This window comes from Misgurnus anguillicaudatus, chromosome 20 (genome assembly GCF_027580225.2).
Source record: "Misgurnus anguillicaudatus chromosome 20, ASM2758022v2, whole genome shotgun sequence".
In the NCBI taxonomy this organism is placed as follows: Eukaryota; Metazoa; Chordata; class Actinopteri; order Cypriniformes; family Cobitidae; genus Misgurnus; species Misgurnus anguillicaudatus.
In genome coordinates this window covers 23996020-24013042 of record NC_073356.2, presented here as the reverse complement: position 1 = coordinate 24013042, position 17023 = coordinate 23996020, and the positions used below count along the sequence as shown (strand labels likewise).

Genomic DNA, 17023 nt, shown 5'->3' with positions numbered 1-17023 from the left:
CTTCCCAGATATGTGAAGTTTTAGATCAAAATACCATAAAGATCATTTATTATAGCATGTTAAAATTGACACTTTCTATGTGTGAGCAAAATTGTGCCGTTTTTGGGGTTTGTCCTTTTAAATGCAAATGAGCTGATCTCTGCACTAAATGGCAGTGCTGTGGTTGGATAGTGCAGATTAAGGGGAGGTATTTCCCCTTCTGACATCATAAGGGGAACCAAATAAAAAAATTCACATGCTTGCAGTGAATGGTTTACCAAAGTGATCTTTTTCACATTTTCTAGGTTGATAGAAGCACTAGGGACTCAATTATAGCACTTAAACATGATTTTCGTGATATGTCCTCTTAAAAGTCTAAGCAACTGTTTTCTTAACAAGCTAAACACTCCCATCCGAGCACATACGATGAAGTGCCTGCTCCTCTTCTTTGTTTATGAACGTGACGTTTTTCAAACTTTCTTCTGGGTAAACCAACCCGACAACTCAAACTGTGAATCATTATTAAGCTTATCATTGTGAATTGGGTTAAGGTAAGGAGACAGTTTTACCGTCCTAAGACCTGGATGCTTGGACATCACATTTTTTTTGTTGTTTGCACCATAATACTTAATTCTGTGTAACTGGAACCTGTTGTACACAAACAAGGACAATCACGCCGCTTCATGTTCAAAGAAAAATATTTGGTTTTTATATTTATTGGTTCTACCTAACCCTAAATAGGTGGAAGAAATATATATATGGATTGCAGCATTAAACTAAACTAACCTTATAATTTCAAGAAAATGAAAACATATGACGACATTCTTGCATCATAATAAACATAAACATCTGCTAGCTCTTGTGTAAGATTAATTTGACAAACTCAGGGTACAATCCTGACAAGTTTAAGAAGAACCTAAAACATTTATTGGACATAAAAGCACAAGTGGTTTAAGTGGTTTGTCTTTTGGGGGCTGTACCGCCTTCTAATGTTAAGTAAAATAAAAAGGTAGGTGAAAGGCCATTTGAACAACTTTTACATGATCTTTAATCAACACAAGCTTCTTTTACACTTCTTATAGGTTTTAAAAAAGAATAATTTTTCATCATCATCCACTCACACTCATACACTTTAGGACCAGAAAAACAAAGTAAATTCCACTGAAGATTTCATTCATTTAAAGTTACATTAATTTAATTTAAAAAAATGTATAAATGAAAATGTTTTACACTTTTTGTAAACACGCAATGTCTGAACCTGTAAATGACTAAAAATAAAAACTAACACAACACAAAAAATGGTGACAAACAAAAACGTGTTTATTATGCAATCTCAGAAATAAAGGTAAAAAAATCGTCACTGGGACAGTACCCTTTCCAAAAGGTACACCTTTGTACCCAAAGAGTGCATATTAGTTCTTCAAATGTACAAATTAATAGTTTAAAGATACATATTTGTACCTAAATGGTACATGTTAGGACCTTTTTTAAAGGGTACTGCCCCAGTGACAGCTGTGTACCTTTATTTTCGACAGTGTGCACACCAAGTGATTATCTGGCAAATACGGAAGGTCAATAAGTCTATAGAGTGAAAAAATGCATTTGACTCTAAGCAGTTGTAGAGTTCAAACTAACTGCTGCCGTCTGGCCCCCAGCAGCCTTTCGTCTCTTGTGTCTATTCCTTTTCTTTTTCTCTCCTTCTGTCTTTTTAGGCTGTTGTTGCATTGGTTTCTTCTTTTTCTTCAGGCAGCTAAGGGGGTTCGGGTTGCTGGATTTTCTCTTGCGTTTCTTGCCCCTTCTCTCCTCACCGTCTTTGCCGAAACCCTCCTTTTCTTTCAGACTTTGGATGCTCTTCTGTTGGGGTGAGCTCACTATTTCCCCCAGCTGAACAGCTTCTACGTGCTTCAGCGTAGAAGCTGAGGGTTTGTCTAAAACCATGGTGTTCTGGATAATGTAGAGCAGAGGAACCCCTGGGATCTTCTTCAGGGCTGTAGTCAACTCATAATCCTGGTAGTAAGGATTTAGTATGCACTGTTAAATTTGACAGTTTCACAATGCGCACGACTAAAGCCTATTCAAAATAGCAGAAACGTATTCAATAATGGATTACTAACCTGTGTTGCAATGAAGTAGTGGTGTGGATTTGTTTCCTCAAGCATTGACAGCAAACACTGTGATGCAGGTACTGGATCTTTGGTGTGTTTGCATTTCCTAACTTGAAACCTCTGTAAAATGAGTTTTGCTCCATACAGTTCCTTTGGTAGAGTCTCAAGTTCCTTTAGTGCGCAGCTGCAATGGAAAAGTATACTTTAGTTTTACTACAGTAAACACTATATCTAGGACTTTTGCTACAGTTTACCATTTTAGTATACTACACTGTTTAACATGTCAACTTCACAACATCATAAAATAAAAAGACATTAAAATTAACTTTACCTCGTGGTGCAAAGCTGAACTTCTCCCATGAGATACTTTGGCAATTGTTCTTTTATTTGTATCTTATTTTTCAACGCCGCTTGACAAAATGTCCCATCAATTAATATTTGGAAAGGTTGCCGAAAGTTGAAGTTGTACTTATAATAAATGATGCTTTTCTTTGCATGCTTCTGACGTTTGATCTTCATTATGACTGTTTAATACCCAAGTATTTATACACAAAATGGAAACAGTTTGTACGAAAATACGCCTTTAACAAGCCAGGAGTATAATCGGAACATATAAAGCTTGCGATTCTTGAAATAACAGATTTATATCAGTGTGTCAACAAAACGACGTGCGTAACTCCTGCCTCAGACATTTCCACCATGCTTCTTCCGACGTGGTTACAGTAAATGACTACCGGGTGGAAACTATTATAAAACGCCACATTCGGGCATTCGGGTTAATACTCCAGTTAAATTTCACTGGACTTATTGTACATTACTATTAATAATAAGCATATATCGTATAATATAGGTAATAAATAAAGACATCCTCAATTCAATTGTTGATTAACTCACTCTAGTAAGAACGCACTTTATCCAATTGTTTAAGACATCATGCGGCGCTGCACAAACTGATCTCCATATGACATCAGGTACCGCGAGAGCGATTGAAAAGCAGTGCTTTCTGAATCACGCGGTACTTTGATATAGTATCCGAATAATCTGCGCAGTGATGCATGAAGTCAAACACTCCCCATGCTTTATGTTCCTCCGACTCCAGTTTACAGCTGCACACTCACCGGAAGTCGCTCTTTTCACAGTTTGCTGCAGTCGGACCAGGGCGCGAGATGGCATCTTTCAAAGATACAGTGTGTGGAAAAACTCTGGATTGTCCTGTCAAACAAATCCAGATCGAGGGACTGGTAAGATCACGTTACTGAAACAATACACAGATTGAACTCCGCTTTAGATCAATTTGTTCACCCGCATAATAACGAAAGACTGATCGAGATATCCATTCACTCAGTAACGTGTAGTTGAATGATGTTAAGTTATTAAGTTAACGGTATATCTCTCCTGTACCAACTGGACTTATGTTATCAACTTTCTTGTATGTAAACAAACGTGAGACAGTTTTCCCTTGTACTCGGGAGTTGTTTCATATGTTTTCCTGGTATAACGTTTTTATTGGACCCAATGAATCATGTGTGGTCCCGAATAGACGCAGGCGTTTGTCTACCTTTTTTAAGGGGCGATTTTCAGGCTTATTCATCTGGCTTATAATTTAAAAATACATCGTTCTAGCATATATATCAGTGCCATTGTTTTGTCTTAAGATGCACACCCGTTTTTTGTAAGGTTTGTTTGTAAAAACTGCCCTAATATAATCAAGGCCTAGTCCTGTATTAAAGAGAGAGTTCGGCCAAAAATGATATTAAACCCATGATTTACTAACCCTCAAGCTGTTTAGATGCATATGTCCATAATTTTTTAGACAAACACATTTTCAGTTGTTTAAGATCTTGTGTCCTAGATCTTTCAGTTGTTAAAATGTAAAGATATGGGGTCCAACTCCTTCAAGTCCAAAAAATGTGCATCCATCCTTCACAAAAGTAATCCAAGCGCCCCCATCTTAGACTCCTCTGTATTCAGGAGAGAGTATCAGCGTAGTAGTGTACGCACTTTTCTTAGTGACGTATGACAAATTCGGAGGGTGGGGGCACAGAGCAGCAGAAGAGAAACCTCCGTAAGCTGCGTACACTCTCATCTTGAATGCGGACGCGACTAAGATGGCGGCATTACCGGAAGCAAGTTATTTTAGTTTATAAAGTTTTAAATGTGGTTATTTCTACAACAAAACGGTGTGGATTACCCTCAGAAAGACTTGGTTATCATCGTGGAGCCGTTTGGATTTATTTTGTGAAGGATAGATGCACACTTTTTGGTCTTGAAGGACGTGGACCCCATAACTTTACATTTGATTAACTGAAAGATCTAAAACATTTTCTAAAATAACTGAAAATGTGTTCATCTGAAAAATGATGGTCATATGCAACTCAGACGGTTTCGGGGTTTAATATAATTTTTGGCCAACTATCCCTTTAATCTAAACCCTGTCTGGGGAACTGCCGCTAGAGGTTTATTGTGAAATCCTCAAGCGAGTTTCTAAAGATGCATTAATGTATGTTAATAGTTGACATAGCTCATTCTCATTCAAGTTTGTGTCTAAATGAACGAGTTCAGATGCAAAACGTTTCTTGTAAATGACAATTTTTTCTTTTATCAGGCACTTATGTTTAGGTTCAGTAATTTAAATTTAATGGCAATGTAAAAGTTATTAGTCCATAACTAAAATCACTTTAGTCATTTTATTTTGAAAACTACACTCAAAAACGGTTGCAAATTCACTAAATATATATATGCAACTATTAACATTGCGAATGATGATAATCAGAATGTAAAAATGAAGAAACTTAAACTACACAATATGTGGCGCTGTGATTCTTGTGACTGCCACATTCTGGTTGTATTTGGGTCCAAGTACTCATAAGGGGATACAAGTTTATTACACGGTCGCACCGTCGACAGTCATCTTATTCATCTTCCAAATAATTGTGTGGCGATTCTGCCAACAAAGTGCCATTTCTAAATGGCATGTAGCTGGAATTGAGCAAATTTTAAGCATAGGTATTTGATGAACTTAAAATATGTCTTTATAGGTCACATTTAGCGGCTTTTACATCTGAGCTCTTCAAATGGAACAAATGTTGTACCTCCCAGCATATTAGGGATGCTCCGATCAGGATTTTTGCAGCCGATACCGATCACCGATTTGTAATCTTCGTGATCGGCCGATACCGATTTTTTTAAAGCTGATATGCAAGCTCTTTGATGACTGTAACTGTTACAATCTTTCTAAATAAAATAATACCACGGATGTTGCCTTTGTTATATTACTTGCAGTAATTAGGTATATTATTGTTTTAATAGAGACTCAAATAAATAAGCACAACAAATATTTATTCTGCAAAGAGAAATTTAATATGGCTTTAAAAAGGCTTATGTCTCCTAAAAGTACTAAAAATAAAACACTTCACAGACTTTACTGTATTAATTAAATATACACGCATTCGTATGAAGTATAAAAATTCTTGAGTCAAGAGCAGAGAGTGATTTTATTGAGAGATGAATTAGGTTACTGCAGCTTTAAGACGTGAGAGAGAGAGAGATCGCTCTGTTCACGTGCACTGATGACAGGCTGCTGTGTGTGTGGGTGGCGGCTGAACGCAGACAAGCAGCTGTGAGGAAAATAAAAGTTTAAACGCTCAAAACTTTAAGACGCATGCAAATAAGAAACTTTTGGCATGAGGATGCAATTGTCCCTGATAGATATGTGTTGTATACGCTGTTTGATGGGGATGTGAAGACGTCTCGCGCTGTTTACCGGAGCGCGATCCTCATAGAAAATACGCATATCTCTGTAAAGGCAAAGACAGACATACAAATCTGCACGCTGCACATGAGCAACAGGTTGTAAAAATGCTCGCGCTACGTAAAAATGTCTTTAATTGCAGCCGCATTCAGGATCCTTTTGATGACAAAAGTAAACAGAAAGATCGGTTTATGAGATCGGCAGATTTAGCGAGCACCGATCGAGTCATTTTATGCCATTATCGGCCGATTCCGATCGGCGGCCGATCGATCGGAGCATCCCTACAGCATATACAATTAACATATACTTAAATAAAATAACAGTATAACTAAATCTGAACTTCAACTTAAAGGGGTGGTTTCCCGGACAGGAATTAGCTTAAGCCAGGACTAGGCCTTAGTTTTAGTAATAAATGTAACTAGTTTTAACAAACATGCCTTCCTAAAAACATTACGTGTGTGCATTTTGAGACAAAACAAAGGGCCCTGATGTATTTTAAGATAGGCTTGTGCAAGTTGTTTTCAGTTTGGACAGCTCTAATATTTATTTTAGTCTAGGACTAGTCTAATCCATGTTCGGGAAACCACCTCTATATATATACTACATATATACTATACATATACAGGGAACTACACTAACCTTTTCCACTGGTGGCACTTGCGCTACCAACTTTTTCAGTTACTGGCGCAAAATATGATTTGGTCGCACATATTTTTTTCAAGTTATATTAAGGTGCTCTGGATAATAATGAACAATAATGAAACTGTATTGCATACAGATATGCTTTTTATTTTACTTGCCATCTTTTAAACCACATGCCGCCTTGTTTTCTTAAACGTTGCAGTCGTGTTTCCCACAGATCTGAAATTTACTTGGTGGTGAAAAGGGCAATTATTACCCACTGACAAATAATGGTCTACTATACATGTGACGTAGAACTAATAATGTGTGACACAACACAATACTTTGATTTATTGAAAATGAATATTAATTTCACATATTTCATTAATCTAACCACCCCAAACTTTCTTTGCCATTAACAAAGCTGACACTGTTTGTCAAAGCACCACGAAAACACTTACTGTTTTTGCACTGATATATGAAGCAATTAGACCCCTTTTATCAAACTCAATATAATACAATACGATGTATAGTATATTAATAGACAGTGCAGGTCTATAGATTATAAATGTGACTGATGTTATGACTGATGTTATAATGGTAATAATTACTATTAGATTTGCACTTTTACTGCTTCTGCTCTATCTTTCTATTTCTCTCTTGCCGATTTAAAAAGCTTAATCCACTCATTTTTTCAGATTTAAAAGTCTACTTGCTGTCCCGGTGACAGACTTTACATTGCTTTGCTCGTTCAGTGCAATTGGCTTGACATTAGCATTGCTCTTTGCTACAATCTCTGTCCAAACTTAATATGGATATGGTTTTAGAAAAGATATGGTTTATTAATAATAAGATTATTAAAAAAATGTGAGAAAGCAAATGCAGCGCGTGGTCGTAACAAGAACCATCGCCATAGTAACCGGAGGCACGCTGAAACTTCACTCGAGCTTTAGCTTTTTCATGGCCGTTTTTCGATCGACTCGGGTTATAAACACAACATTAATCAGACTTGGGACCCAAAGTAATTAAACTAGGACCTAACCGGACCCGACAGACCACTTAAAATATAAACCCGGAACCATACGGGTCCCGCGTCCTCAGTGAAGAAAGACCTCTGCTCAAGTTCAGAAACATGGAAGACAGTGCGCTTGCGTCGCGTCGCACCTAATTCATTGAGAAACAGCTGAGCACGCAAACGCACACTGATAGGGAGAGACACGACATGCTTTCACGCAAAATGAAGCCAACGTGTTGATGGCTCAGAGCACGTTATAAAACGTATTCTTAAAATCCACATTTCTGTTTTAATAAATGCTCATAGTAAATCATAGCATATTGTCTAAAACATTAGGTAGCACATTTGCGACCCATTAAAAATTTGGGTCGCAACGGCAGTTCAAAAGGTCGCATATGCGACCATTTTGGTCGCAGTGTAGCTCCCTGATATACCTTTATACTGTAGTTTAATATGAATCACTTGTTTATGGACTCATCCCACTCATTCAACTTTTACTCCTCCCTCCCCGCTGCTGAGGGACCAAGCGGCAAACGTCACGAGTGCACAGAAACTTTTGTTATTGCTTTGTTTCTTGAGCGCTGTCGCACTGATCGCTCTACTTTTACTTTTCTATTCTCTATCAAGGTGCCTCAAACAAACCGTCCGTCGATGACATCATTGATTTTCCATCCACTTTCCCCGCAGCCTGCTTTTTAGTCTTTACTAAAACCTGGCTCCCTGTTTTCTGCTGGTTGGAGCTCTTGAATGATTTTCTGTTTGCTTTTCAGCACTTTCTTTGCAGTCTCCTCTCCTGTGCTCAGATCGCAGGCATTGAAGTTTTGTCCTCCCGTTTGCTTATTTTCAGTCGAAGCAGTTGTTCTGAGGATCTTTTTGGGCTTTATAAATGTTTTCTTTTGTTTGTATCTCCCCTGAGTTCAGACGTTCAGTGAGTCACCAGGACTTTTGTTTGTTCTGGCAGATATAGACATCATCAAATTGTCTCTCCAGCTCTCTGCTTGGAGAAACTTGTCCACAGACATGGATGCGTGCAGAATAACAACCACCAATTTTTCCTGTTAAACGTGTACAGTAATATTACTCGACTGGCAGTGGGTCTTTTATAATCAATTTATAGATGTGGATCATGTGCTATATCTTCAGTGTTTTTCAACTAGATTAACCAAAGTCTTCATTATTTTAACTTAATTTTTATAGTTTTTTAATTGTGGTATTTTCAGTCTAGTTGGCAATAGTGGCTGTAAGCTCTGATTGCATTGACCTCTGCAGCTATACTGGGTGCTATTGTCAATATCGAACCTAGTCGTGACTCGTGTCTGTCGGCTACAGAACTGCAGAGCTTCACCCCCTGAGGACTTCAATCTCAGAACAGAAAATTTCTATCCATTTCAAATTAAATGTGTTTTTCTCATTGCTCTTTCATTCCTTGTCCTGTGGAAACCACAATATCTAGCCACATTTTATTCCACAAGGCCAACAAATTTACAGGTCACTGGAAAATTATTTGATTTAGGTGTTATTGATATTCTATTACTCGCATTAATCCTCCCCAGAGAGCAAAACACTGATTTGGGATGGGATAGAGGAAGGCCCTGAAATGAACCACCTGCTGTAATTTTCCATTTCGTTCAGGCACCTGAGGGTCAGGCATTGTTGCTGTGGACCTGCTGTTCACAGAGATTTTTATATGAATACAAATAAGCTAAATGTATAAAGCAGGTGGATTAAAGGCAACTGCTTCAGGGTGGGTAAGCAGCTTAAACAGAGAGCTCTACAAATCCTTTTTTGGGATACGTATCTCCTCAGCTGTCGCTCTCGTTCTCTTTCTTTCTCACTCTCTCTCGGTCTCTCTCTCCCCTTTCTCGCTCGTGTTAAAACTCAGTTTTTTGACCTTTCAGGCAAAAGCTAAGCATGTTTTAAAGGGGACATTTCACACATCTTTTTTAAGATGTCAAATAAATCTTTGGTGTCCTTCATATGAAGTTTTAAATAGATAATTTATTAAAGTTAATATTTTCATTTTGTAGGTGTGTGCAAAAATCTGCTGTTATAGGTGTGTCATTTAACATGCAAATGAAATAAATAGCAGTGGTGTGGTTGGATAGTGCAGATTAAGGGGCGGTATTAACCCCTTCTGACATCACTAGTGGAGCCAAATTTCTATTACCCATTTTTTCTTGTGCTTGCAGATAATGGTTTACCAAAACAAAGTTATTAGGTTGAACTTTTTCACACTTTCTAGGTTGATAAAAGCACTGGGGACACGATTATAGCACTTAAACATGGAAAAGTCAGATTTTCATGGTATGTCCCCTTTAAATAATCTGAAATATAGTCTGTTTATGCATTAGAATTAAAGCATTGCCGTGTTAAATTTTTAATTATTTTTATATTATTCAAATTTTTATGATAATTCATACATATAAATATTTTAAACAAATAATTTTAGTACATGATTGCATTGTTGATTAAAAGTAAAATTTTTATCACTTTAAAATTCATACATTTAAATATTTTAAACAAATAATTTTAGTACATGTTTGCATGTTTGATTAAAAGTTTAATTTTTATCACTTTAAAATCACTTCTAATTAGTATACGTTTTTAATCTTCCATATAATATGCAGAATGAACAGACATCTAGTGGTTTTCGTTATTTAAAAAAAAAAGTTTTTCGTTCATTGTATTTGCAAACCAGATTCCTTTTCTTGGTTACAGTTATCATCCAAAGAAAGTGGCAAGTGGTCAACAGGGGGCACCAGTGATCCACTGAAACTACCGAAGTGTGTCACCTTTCATGCACATCAGCTTTTACTTCATGCTTAGGTTTCGTTCCTCAAATACTCCAGCTTTGTGTTTTTTTAAAAAGATGCATATGCAATACTTCACCTTCTTTACAACTTCTCTGTGGATTTGGATCGTGACAGTAGGTTAGCTTGAGCTGTGCTTACGTACGGCTCCTGAGAGCCCACCTGAGAGCCGACTATGCCGTTAAACTTCACTTTAAGTGTAAATTAATAGTCTGTAAATCTGTAACACTTCTACAGGAAGAGTGAAAGAGAAAGAGATGAGGATAGCAGGAAGTATGGCAGACAAGAGTTTTTTTTTAGTGTCCTTCTGTGTTCTTCAAAGTTGCCCACTGTGCTGTGTCCTGTCTGAGCTCCAAGTGCCCACAGGAATCTACTGCCCGTCCCTCATCGTAATTGATGGTTGGATGCTGCTTCTTATCTAACAATAACTCTTGCTGAGACACAGCTTTTCTTGTTGAGTGGAATGATGTGTGCTCCCTTCCAAAATCTTGTAAGCTGCCTCTGTAGGCAAAATATTATGGCATTAAAGGCACGTTCCCGGTGTGAAGTTTGGCACAATGATTATTCTGTATCCAAGAATACTTTCTGCAGGCCAGATGTCCTGTTGCAATCCCATTGCACTAAACTAAAAATGAATCCAAGTGCAATAAAAAGCAAAGTACAAGTGAATAAAATGAGACAAACGTTTTAATATACTAAGTTAAATTAATATTGTGAAGTATTGATTAAATATAGTTTAATCTTAGGGCAGAAAGATAGTGAAGAAAAATGTGTTGTGTGTGATAACTTTATTAAATTTACGATACAAGCAAAATGTTATGCGGTATACAGTGGCTAGTCTGGTCACAATTGTATCTACAGAGTCATCATTATGCTCTATAAACCATTTTTTTTTGAAAATATGCTCATTTTCCAGCTCCCTTAGAGTTAAATATTTGATTCTTACCGTTTTGGAATCCATTCAGCTGATCTCCTGGTCTGATGGTACCACTTTTAGCATAGCTTAAATAACCAAAGAGTTTCTATATTTTTCCTATTTAAAACTTGACTTAGTTACATTGTGTACTAGATCATTGGATCTAGACGAATCACAAGAACGACCTATTTTGATTCCAAAATGGCGAATTTCGCCGAAAGTGACAAGTTTGCACCCCTGATTTTCAGCTGCTGCGTAATATCATTGCCCCTCCTGCAGCCATGTTACGGCAGCAAAGTCCTTGATTATTACCAAGAATGAGAGTATAGTTCCTAGCCATTTCTGCCTAGAAAATCACAACTTTTAATTTTCCGTCGGTTTTAAATAGGAAAAATATTAAAACTCTTTGGTTATTTTTGAGCGCGATGCTAATGGTCTAACCAGATTCAATGGCTTGTGCTAAGCTATGCTAAAATGGTAGCGCCAGACCCGGAGATTAGCTGAATGGACTTCAAAAATGGTAAAAATCAAATGTTTTACTCTAGAGGAGCTGGAAAATGAACATATTTTCAAAAAAAGTGGAGTGTCCCTTTAAAGTCTGTACCTTTACCCCATCAAGCAAATTTGGGGCTAGTTGGAAAATAAGCTATACTTGTACACTCAAAGGAAAGCCTTTGGCTTGAGTTGCAGAGGCATGGGATAACATTACTGATAATGGTTTAAGGAAATATATTGACATTATTCCAGAGAGATGTGCTGCTTAAGGTGGACATACCAAATATTAAAGTCAAAAGTGGATAAAAACATTACAACTCACTTCATCTGACATTTGTTGTGCTGCTCGGAGCATCCATCATTATGAAATGAAATCACCTTTTGGAGGCAAAAAGGTAAATATTTTCAGATCTGACAGGCTAATAATTTTGGCCACCATTGTACGTCCACTTTCTACTGGGAAACTGATAGGTTTGCAACTTGTTGAAGGCCACTGCTTCTCCTTCTGACTTTGAAGTGTCCGGGTTTTAATGTGCATGACAGATGGGCTATAGGGAATAGCACTCAATGCCTTCCTCATTCTCACTGAAGGTCTCCAGTGACTTCGGCTTGTGTTAGAAATCGCTCACTTTTCGACCTGTGAATGCCACTTACTCCGTGGCTCTCCCAGTCACCTTGTCCCCATAGGACAAAAGGCGTGAGCTGTGTTGAAACTACACACCTGGATGTCTTATGCTGCGTTAACTTTCAAGTATTTGAAAATATTGACCCATGTATATTTGCTGCATTTAGCACTTATTTAAAGGGACAATGTACCAGTTAAGATGGTATTTCCAAAATGCACATTTTCCCCAATTCTCCCCTATTTCTACAATGTTCTTTACATGATGTAGGACGATTTTCAAGCACACCTGATAGCCTTTGGGTGGTTTGCATCAAAACTTAATTACAGTTACAGTACGGCTGAAATACGACTCGCCTCACTTCTTTTGAGGAAAAAATGAGGACTGTCGAGCAGCAAAGGTGCTGGAAGCCTGGTTTAGTGTGACTAAAGCCTCTGGCTTCTGGGCCCCTGGAGTCCTGCCTAATGGCCTAAGTGCTTGCATCAGAAGCTGTCAGTATTATTGATAATCAGATGGCAAGCCACCAATACAGCCATCAAACTGGCAACCAAGAATTCGAAACCCCCGCCAGCATACTATCAGTCATACTTCTGCCTCTCTGTTAGGCCATTATTGACTTGAATAGTGTGCCGTCGGGTTCCTGTGGTCCTAATAATTATGTACGTTGTGTGAGTAAAATGGGAATTGTGGAGACACAGTCAATTTCACTAATAAAATTGTTTGGACAAATTCTTCAACCTTAACAGGCACAGTCAGCTTTACTGTGAACAAGGCAGTAATGTCAAGTGACCTAATAATACTTTATTCCTGTAACCGTACTATTAAGAAATTCTGCACATTTTTAGTGCAACTTTTGAAGAATCTTTTTTTTTGCATCGTTTAAAATCTTTTAGATCTTGAAATCTCGTTATGATATGTTTTGGTGGTACAAAAAGAAAGTCGCTCAATACAATAATATTCTTTATTGGTAGCATCAGTGTTATTGGTAGCACTGCACTATAAAAATGTGTCAAAAAGGGACAAACCCAATATTAACCAGAATCATTTTTTAAAATATTTGACCCAACAGTGGGCTAACAACACAGCATTTTGGGTTGAAACAACAATAGGTTAAATTACAACCCAGCAGGTTAGAATCATCCCTTTTGACCCACCACTGAGTTGAAAATAACCCAGTATGTTTTAGAAGGATGTATGTTGTTAAGATTGAGGAGCGGTTAATCCAGGCATTGTAGGTCTTCCACTGTCAGATCTCTGGATTGTTGTTAGTCATTTTCGGCTTTGGAAAATGACTTCCCAAGCACAAGCTGTAGATGAAGCTTTTGCGATGTGCTGTATTGATTTTTTTTTTCTCCCATTGGTTCCTGTAATCCCTGCTAAGCAATGGGAGATTTAAGTACACACTTGTGCTGTAGGACATAGGAAACCAGGATTTTCCTTTCGTGCCCCACTAACCTTTCAGTAGTGGTTTAATGAACATCGTGTACCAGTTTATCAGCATCTCTCAGACCTTTTCCGTTTTTGTTTTTAACCTTTGAGTTTTTTCCATGCGGCTACTGTTTTGTCGTTTGAATGTAAATAAGGTCGTGCCTCTTGGTGGTCACATTTGAAAATCCATTATTGTGTAAGGTGCTGCCCTCCTGCACTCCTGGATCAATACTGCTTTGTCGACAGATTTGAGTGTCTGCCAGGCTCGACTGAAGATGAATTAGATTTTTCTAAAAAAACGTGAAGCTTCTTTCTGCTATTGAGCTTATCTCTGGCATGTGAGATGCTGTACTCTTTACCTGTGGTATTTAATTCACTGTTATTGCTGCTGTGCTGGGAATACATGGCAGACGCATAATGCATTTTCTTTTTTCTGTGCGCGTACTATAGGGGACATTCGTAATTTCAATCTAATTTAAAGTTTTTGATTTAAAAATTAACCTTTAATTTTCCCAGCACACCTGCAACAAAGTTCATCATTATACCAAGAATCCTTGCACCTCTATCTATTAAATCCAAGTCCAATGCATCTTGATGGTGTACATACCTTAATGTTTAGATAAATAAGTTTGATTTTTGAGGATTTTTTTATTCACCACCATTAACAATTGTTAGTCAAAAACAATGAAATAATACAAATTGTTGGAATTATGTAGTTACCAAAAAGTTTACATTCATTTATTTGTCAATCCGCCACAAAATCAAAATTAACCATCACAAATAGATGTTTTGCACATCGCATTTATCACTACCTGTGTCTCGCATGAAAGTTCCTGTACAAACACCCGTGGTGTCAGTCGACACTTTTCGCTAAGGTGCAAAAATGCGGTGCAAATGTGCCGCAGTGTTGCCAGATGTACGATAATTATGGTATTTGTACCATATTTTATTACCTCTGTACGATGTATGATCAATAATGAAAAAAATCCCATAATGTACAATAATTTCCACTTTTTGTGCCACCTCAAATTGACGTTTTAATCATAGGGCTTCTATACTTATTGATCTACCTGTTGATCATATGTCTACAATCATAATTGTGAGGAGATTGCAAATGCGTGTTAAGCAGGTCTTCTATCTCTTAGTTTTGGGTAGAATGGATACAGCTATTGCCTAAATCTCGCGAGATGTTGGTTTTAGGTTTAGGTTTGGGGTAGGATTAGATCAAAAACTGTGCTCATTCGGCGAGATTTCCTGTGATTTTTGGCAGTAGCTGTTTCCCTTCTTGCCACAACTCCATCTCTTCTTACGTTTTGTGTTCTCGGCCAACCATTGTTGAGAATGACTCTTTCGTTTTCCAGTTGTTTTGACTCTCCGACACTTAAAGGTACACTTAGTCATTTATCTATGGGACTATCTATTTGACTTGTGTACGATAACTTTCTTACAAATACCATAATTTGAGGTTCTGATACGATACTTGGACATTTCCAATCTGGCAACACTGATGTGCTCCCATAAACTGCAAAGAAAACACTGGTAAGGTGTTCCTGATTCTCAGCATGTGGATGTTTTTCAACGCTAAAAGGTAGTTTGGGAACTTGCAACATAGCATAGATGACAACAGGTTTGCTCGGGACCGCGCAAGCACGAAGGTAAAGCTAATCTTGCATTTAGCATTTACGCTGTTAGTGAGGATTCTATCAGACCAATCAGTGATCTTCAGTGTTTTCACATCACGTTTCAGTATCAGCTCAGCTCGCTTGGAACCCCAACCAAGGTGGTGCTAAAAAGTATTGGCTACTACATACTGTACCCAGTGGAAAAGCCCACAAAAGTAAGCTGACCCAACCCGTTGAGTACTATGCAATGGAAAAGCACCATTAGTCATGCTATAGCACCAGTTATGGTTCTACATAGGTGGTTCCCCCATAATTACAAGCCAGTGAGTCATTTTTAGTGCTGCTTGCACCATTGCATTTAAGCCATTTACATCATGATCTTACTTCTTAAATTCTCGTCAGGTGGTGTAATACTTTGCAGATCTTTACTCTCATATCTCTCTGCATTTCAGGTGGTGTTGAAGATCATCAAGCATTACCAGGAGGAAGGTCAGGGCAGTGAGGTGGTGCAGGGGGTTCTGCTTGGGCTTGTGGTTGAAGACAGGCTGGAGATCACCAACTGCTTTCCTTTCCCTCAACACACTGAGGATGATGCTGACTTTGATGAAGGTGAGTAACTAGAGATCCTTTGTATTAATCATTCATTAGTGCTTTTTGACGATTCTGTTTCTTAATGACATCTTGCCTACAGTTATTAATGTGGCATTGTCATTTCATACCCTGATTTGTATAGTATTGGGGTCTCTGTAGTTACTAAATTGTGATTCATTGTAAGATGATAAGATTATGCATGGAATTAGATTTCTCACGAGGACCCTCTGTTAGTTTAAAAACAGTACAGTGAATTACACATCATCCATTGTGTGCATGAACACAAAGAGTGTTGGAAGGAAACAGAAAATAGACACCTTGTAATCTGATAACTGAAGTCTCATAGGAAAGTGAGAGACAGTCTGTTTCAGACATGAATCGTTTTTTTTTGTGTGTCCTGTCTCCTTTTGTTTTGGTGCTTGGCATCCTGAGCAGTCACATCGGCATGACTGTAGCAAACCACATTTAGGTTAACAGCAACTCTTAGCATTTGCTCAGTTAATGGAGCACCTTTTCCAGATCTTTGTGTTATCCACTCTGATTTTTAACCACAAGTCTTTATTGCTCATTTCTGGCCAGTATTATGTCTTTGCAGAGAAACCAGTTTTTGCAAAAAACAATGTAACTTTGGTCTACAGCATAAAAACATGCTAGTGGTAATGCAATACTGGCTAGATCAAGCAATGATGTTTCCGTCACCTGGCCCCAAAATCTCTCTTGCATTCATTGGGTTCAGACCTATCTTAGTGTTGAGTCCCCCTGTAGTTGTCAGGTATTAAACTTCACAAGAAGTGCCGGCCTTTGTATTTTGTTTATCACACCCACTGAATCTGTCTCAGTCTCTGTTTACTGCCTGCCAGCATGTTTGTGATCACGAAGGCAGAAAAACATCACAGTCAATGGCAGTGCTAGTAAACGATGAAGTAAATTGCAGTGTAATTTAACTGAAACTTGTATCAGAGTGCAGGTTGGTGCTCGGCTTTTATAGGCTAGCAAGAACGCCTCATCAGGCTCGCTCTGAAGAGGAGTGAGAGCGTTTTGGTTTCGGCATGGGGAGAGACACTGTG

At 37.9% G+C, this 17023-nt stretch overlaps 2 protein-coding genes across 2 annotated transcripts in view; one reads left to right on the top strand and one right to left on the bottom strand.

Moving 5' to 3' along the window:
- Window positions 1–1003: 1003 nt before the first annotated feature.
- utp23 (UTP23 small subunit processome component) lies at window positions 1004–2817 on the bottom strand. The gene is made up of 3 exons (XM_055219996.2): window positions 2416–2817; window positions 2094–2268; window positions 1004–1986 (listed from the first exon to the last, which is right to left on the bottom strand). The coding sequence occupies exons 1-3, from the start codon at window positions 2601–2603 to the stop codon at window positions 1588–1590; spliced, it is 762 nt and encodes a 253-aa protein (XP_055075971.2). The 5' UTR covers window positions 2604–2817; the 3' UTR covers window positions 1004–1587.
- Window positions 2818–3167: 350 nt separating this feature from the next.
- The window catches only part of eif3hb (eukaryotic translation initiation factor 3, subunit H, b), a 70850-nt gene continuing 56994 nt past the window's right edge, over window positions 3168–17023 (top strand). The window contains exons 1-2 of the mRNA XM_073858338.1: window positions 3168–3325; window positions 15818–15974. Coding sequence (XP_073714439.1) covers window positions 3251–3325; window positions 15818–15974 — 232 coding nt within the window. The 5' untranslated portion in view covers window positions 3168–3250. The remainder of the gene's footprint in view (window positions 3326–15817; window positions 15975–17023) is intronic.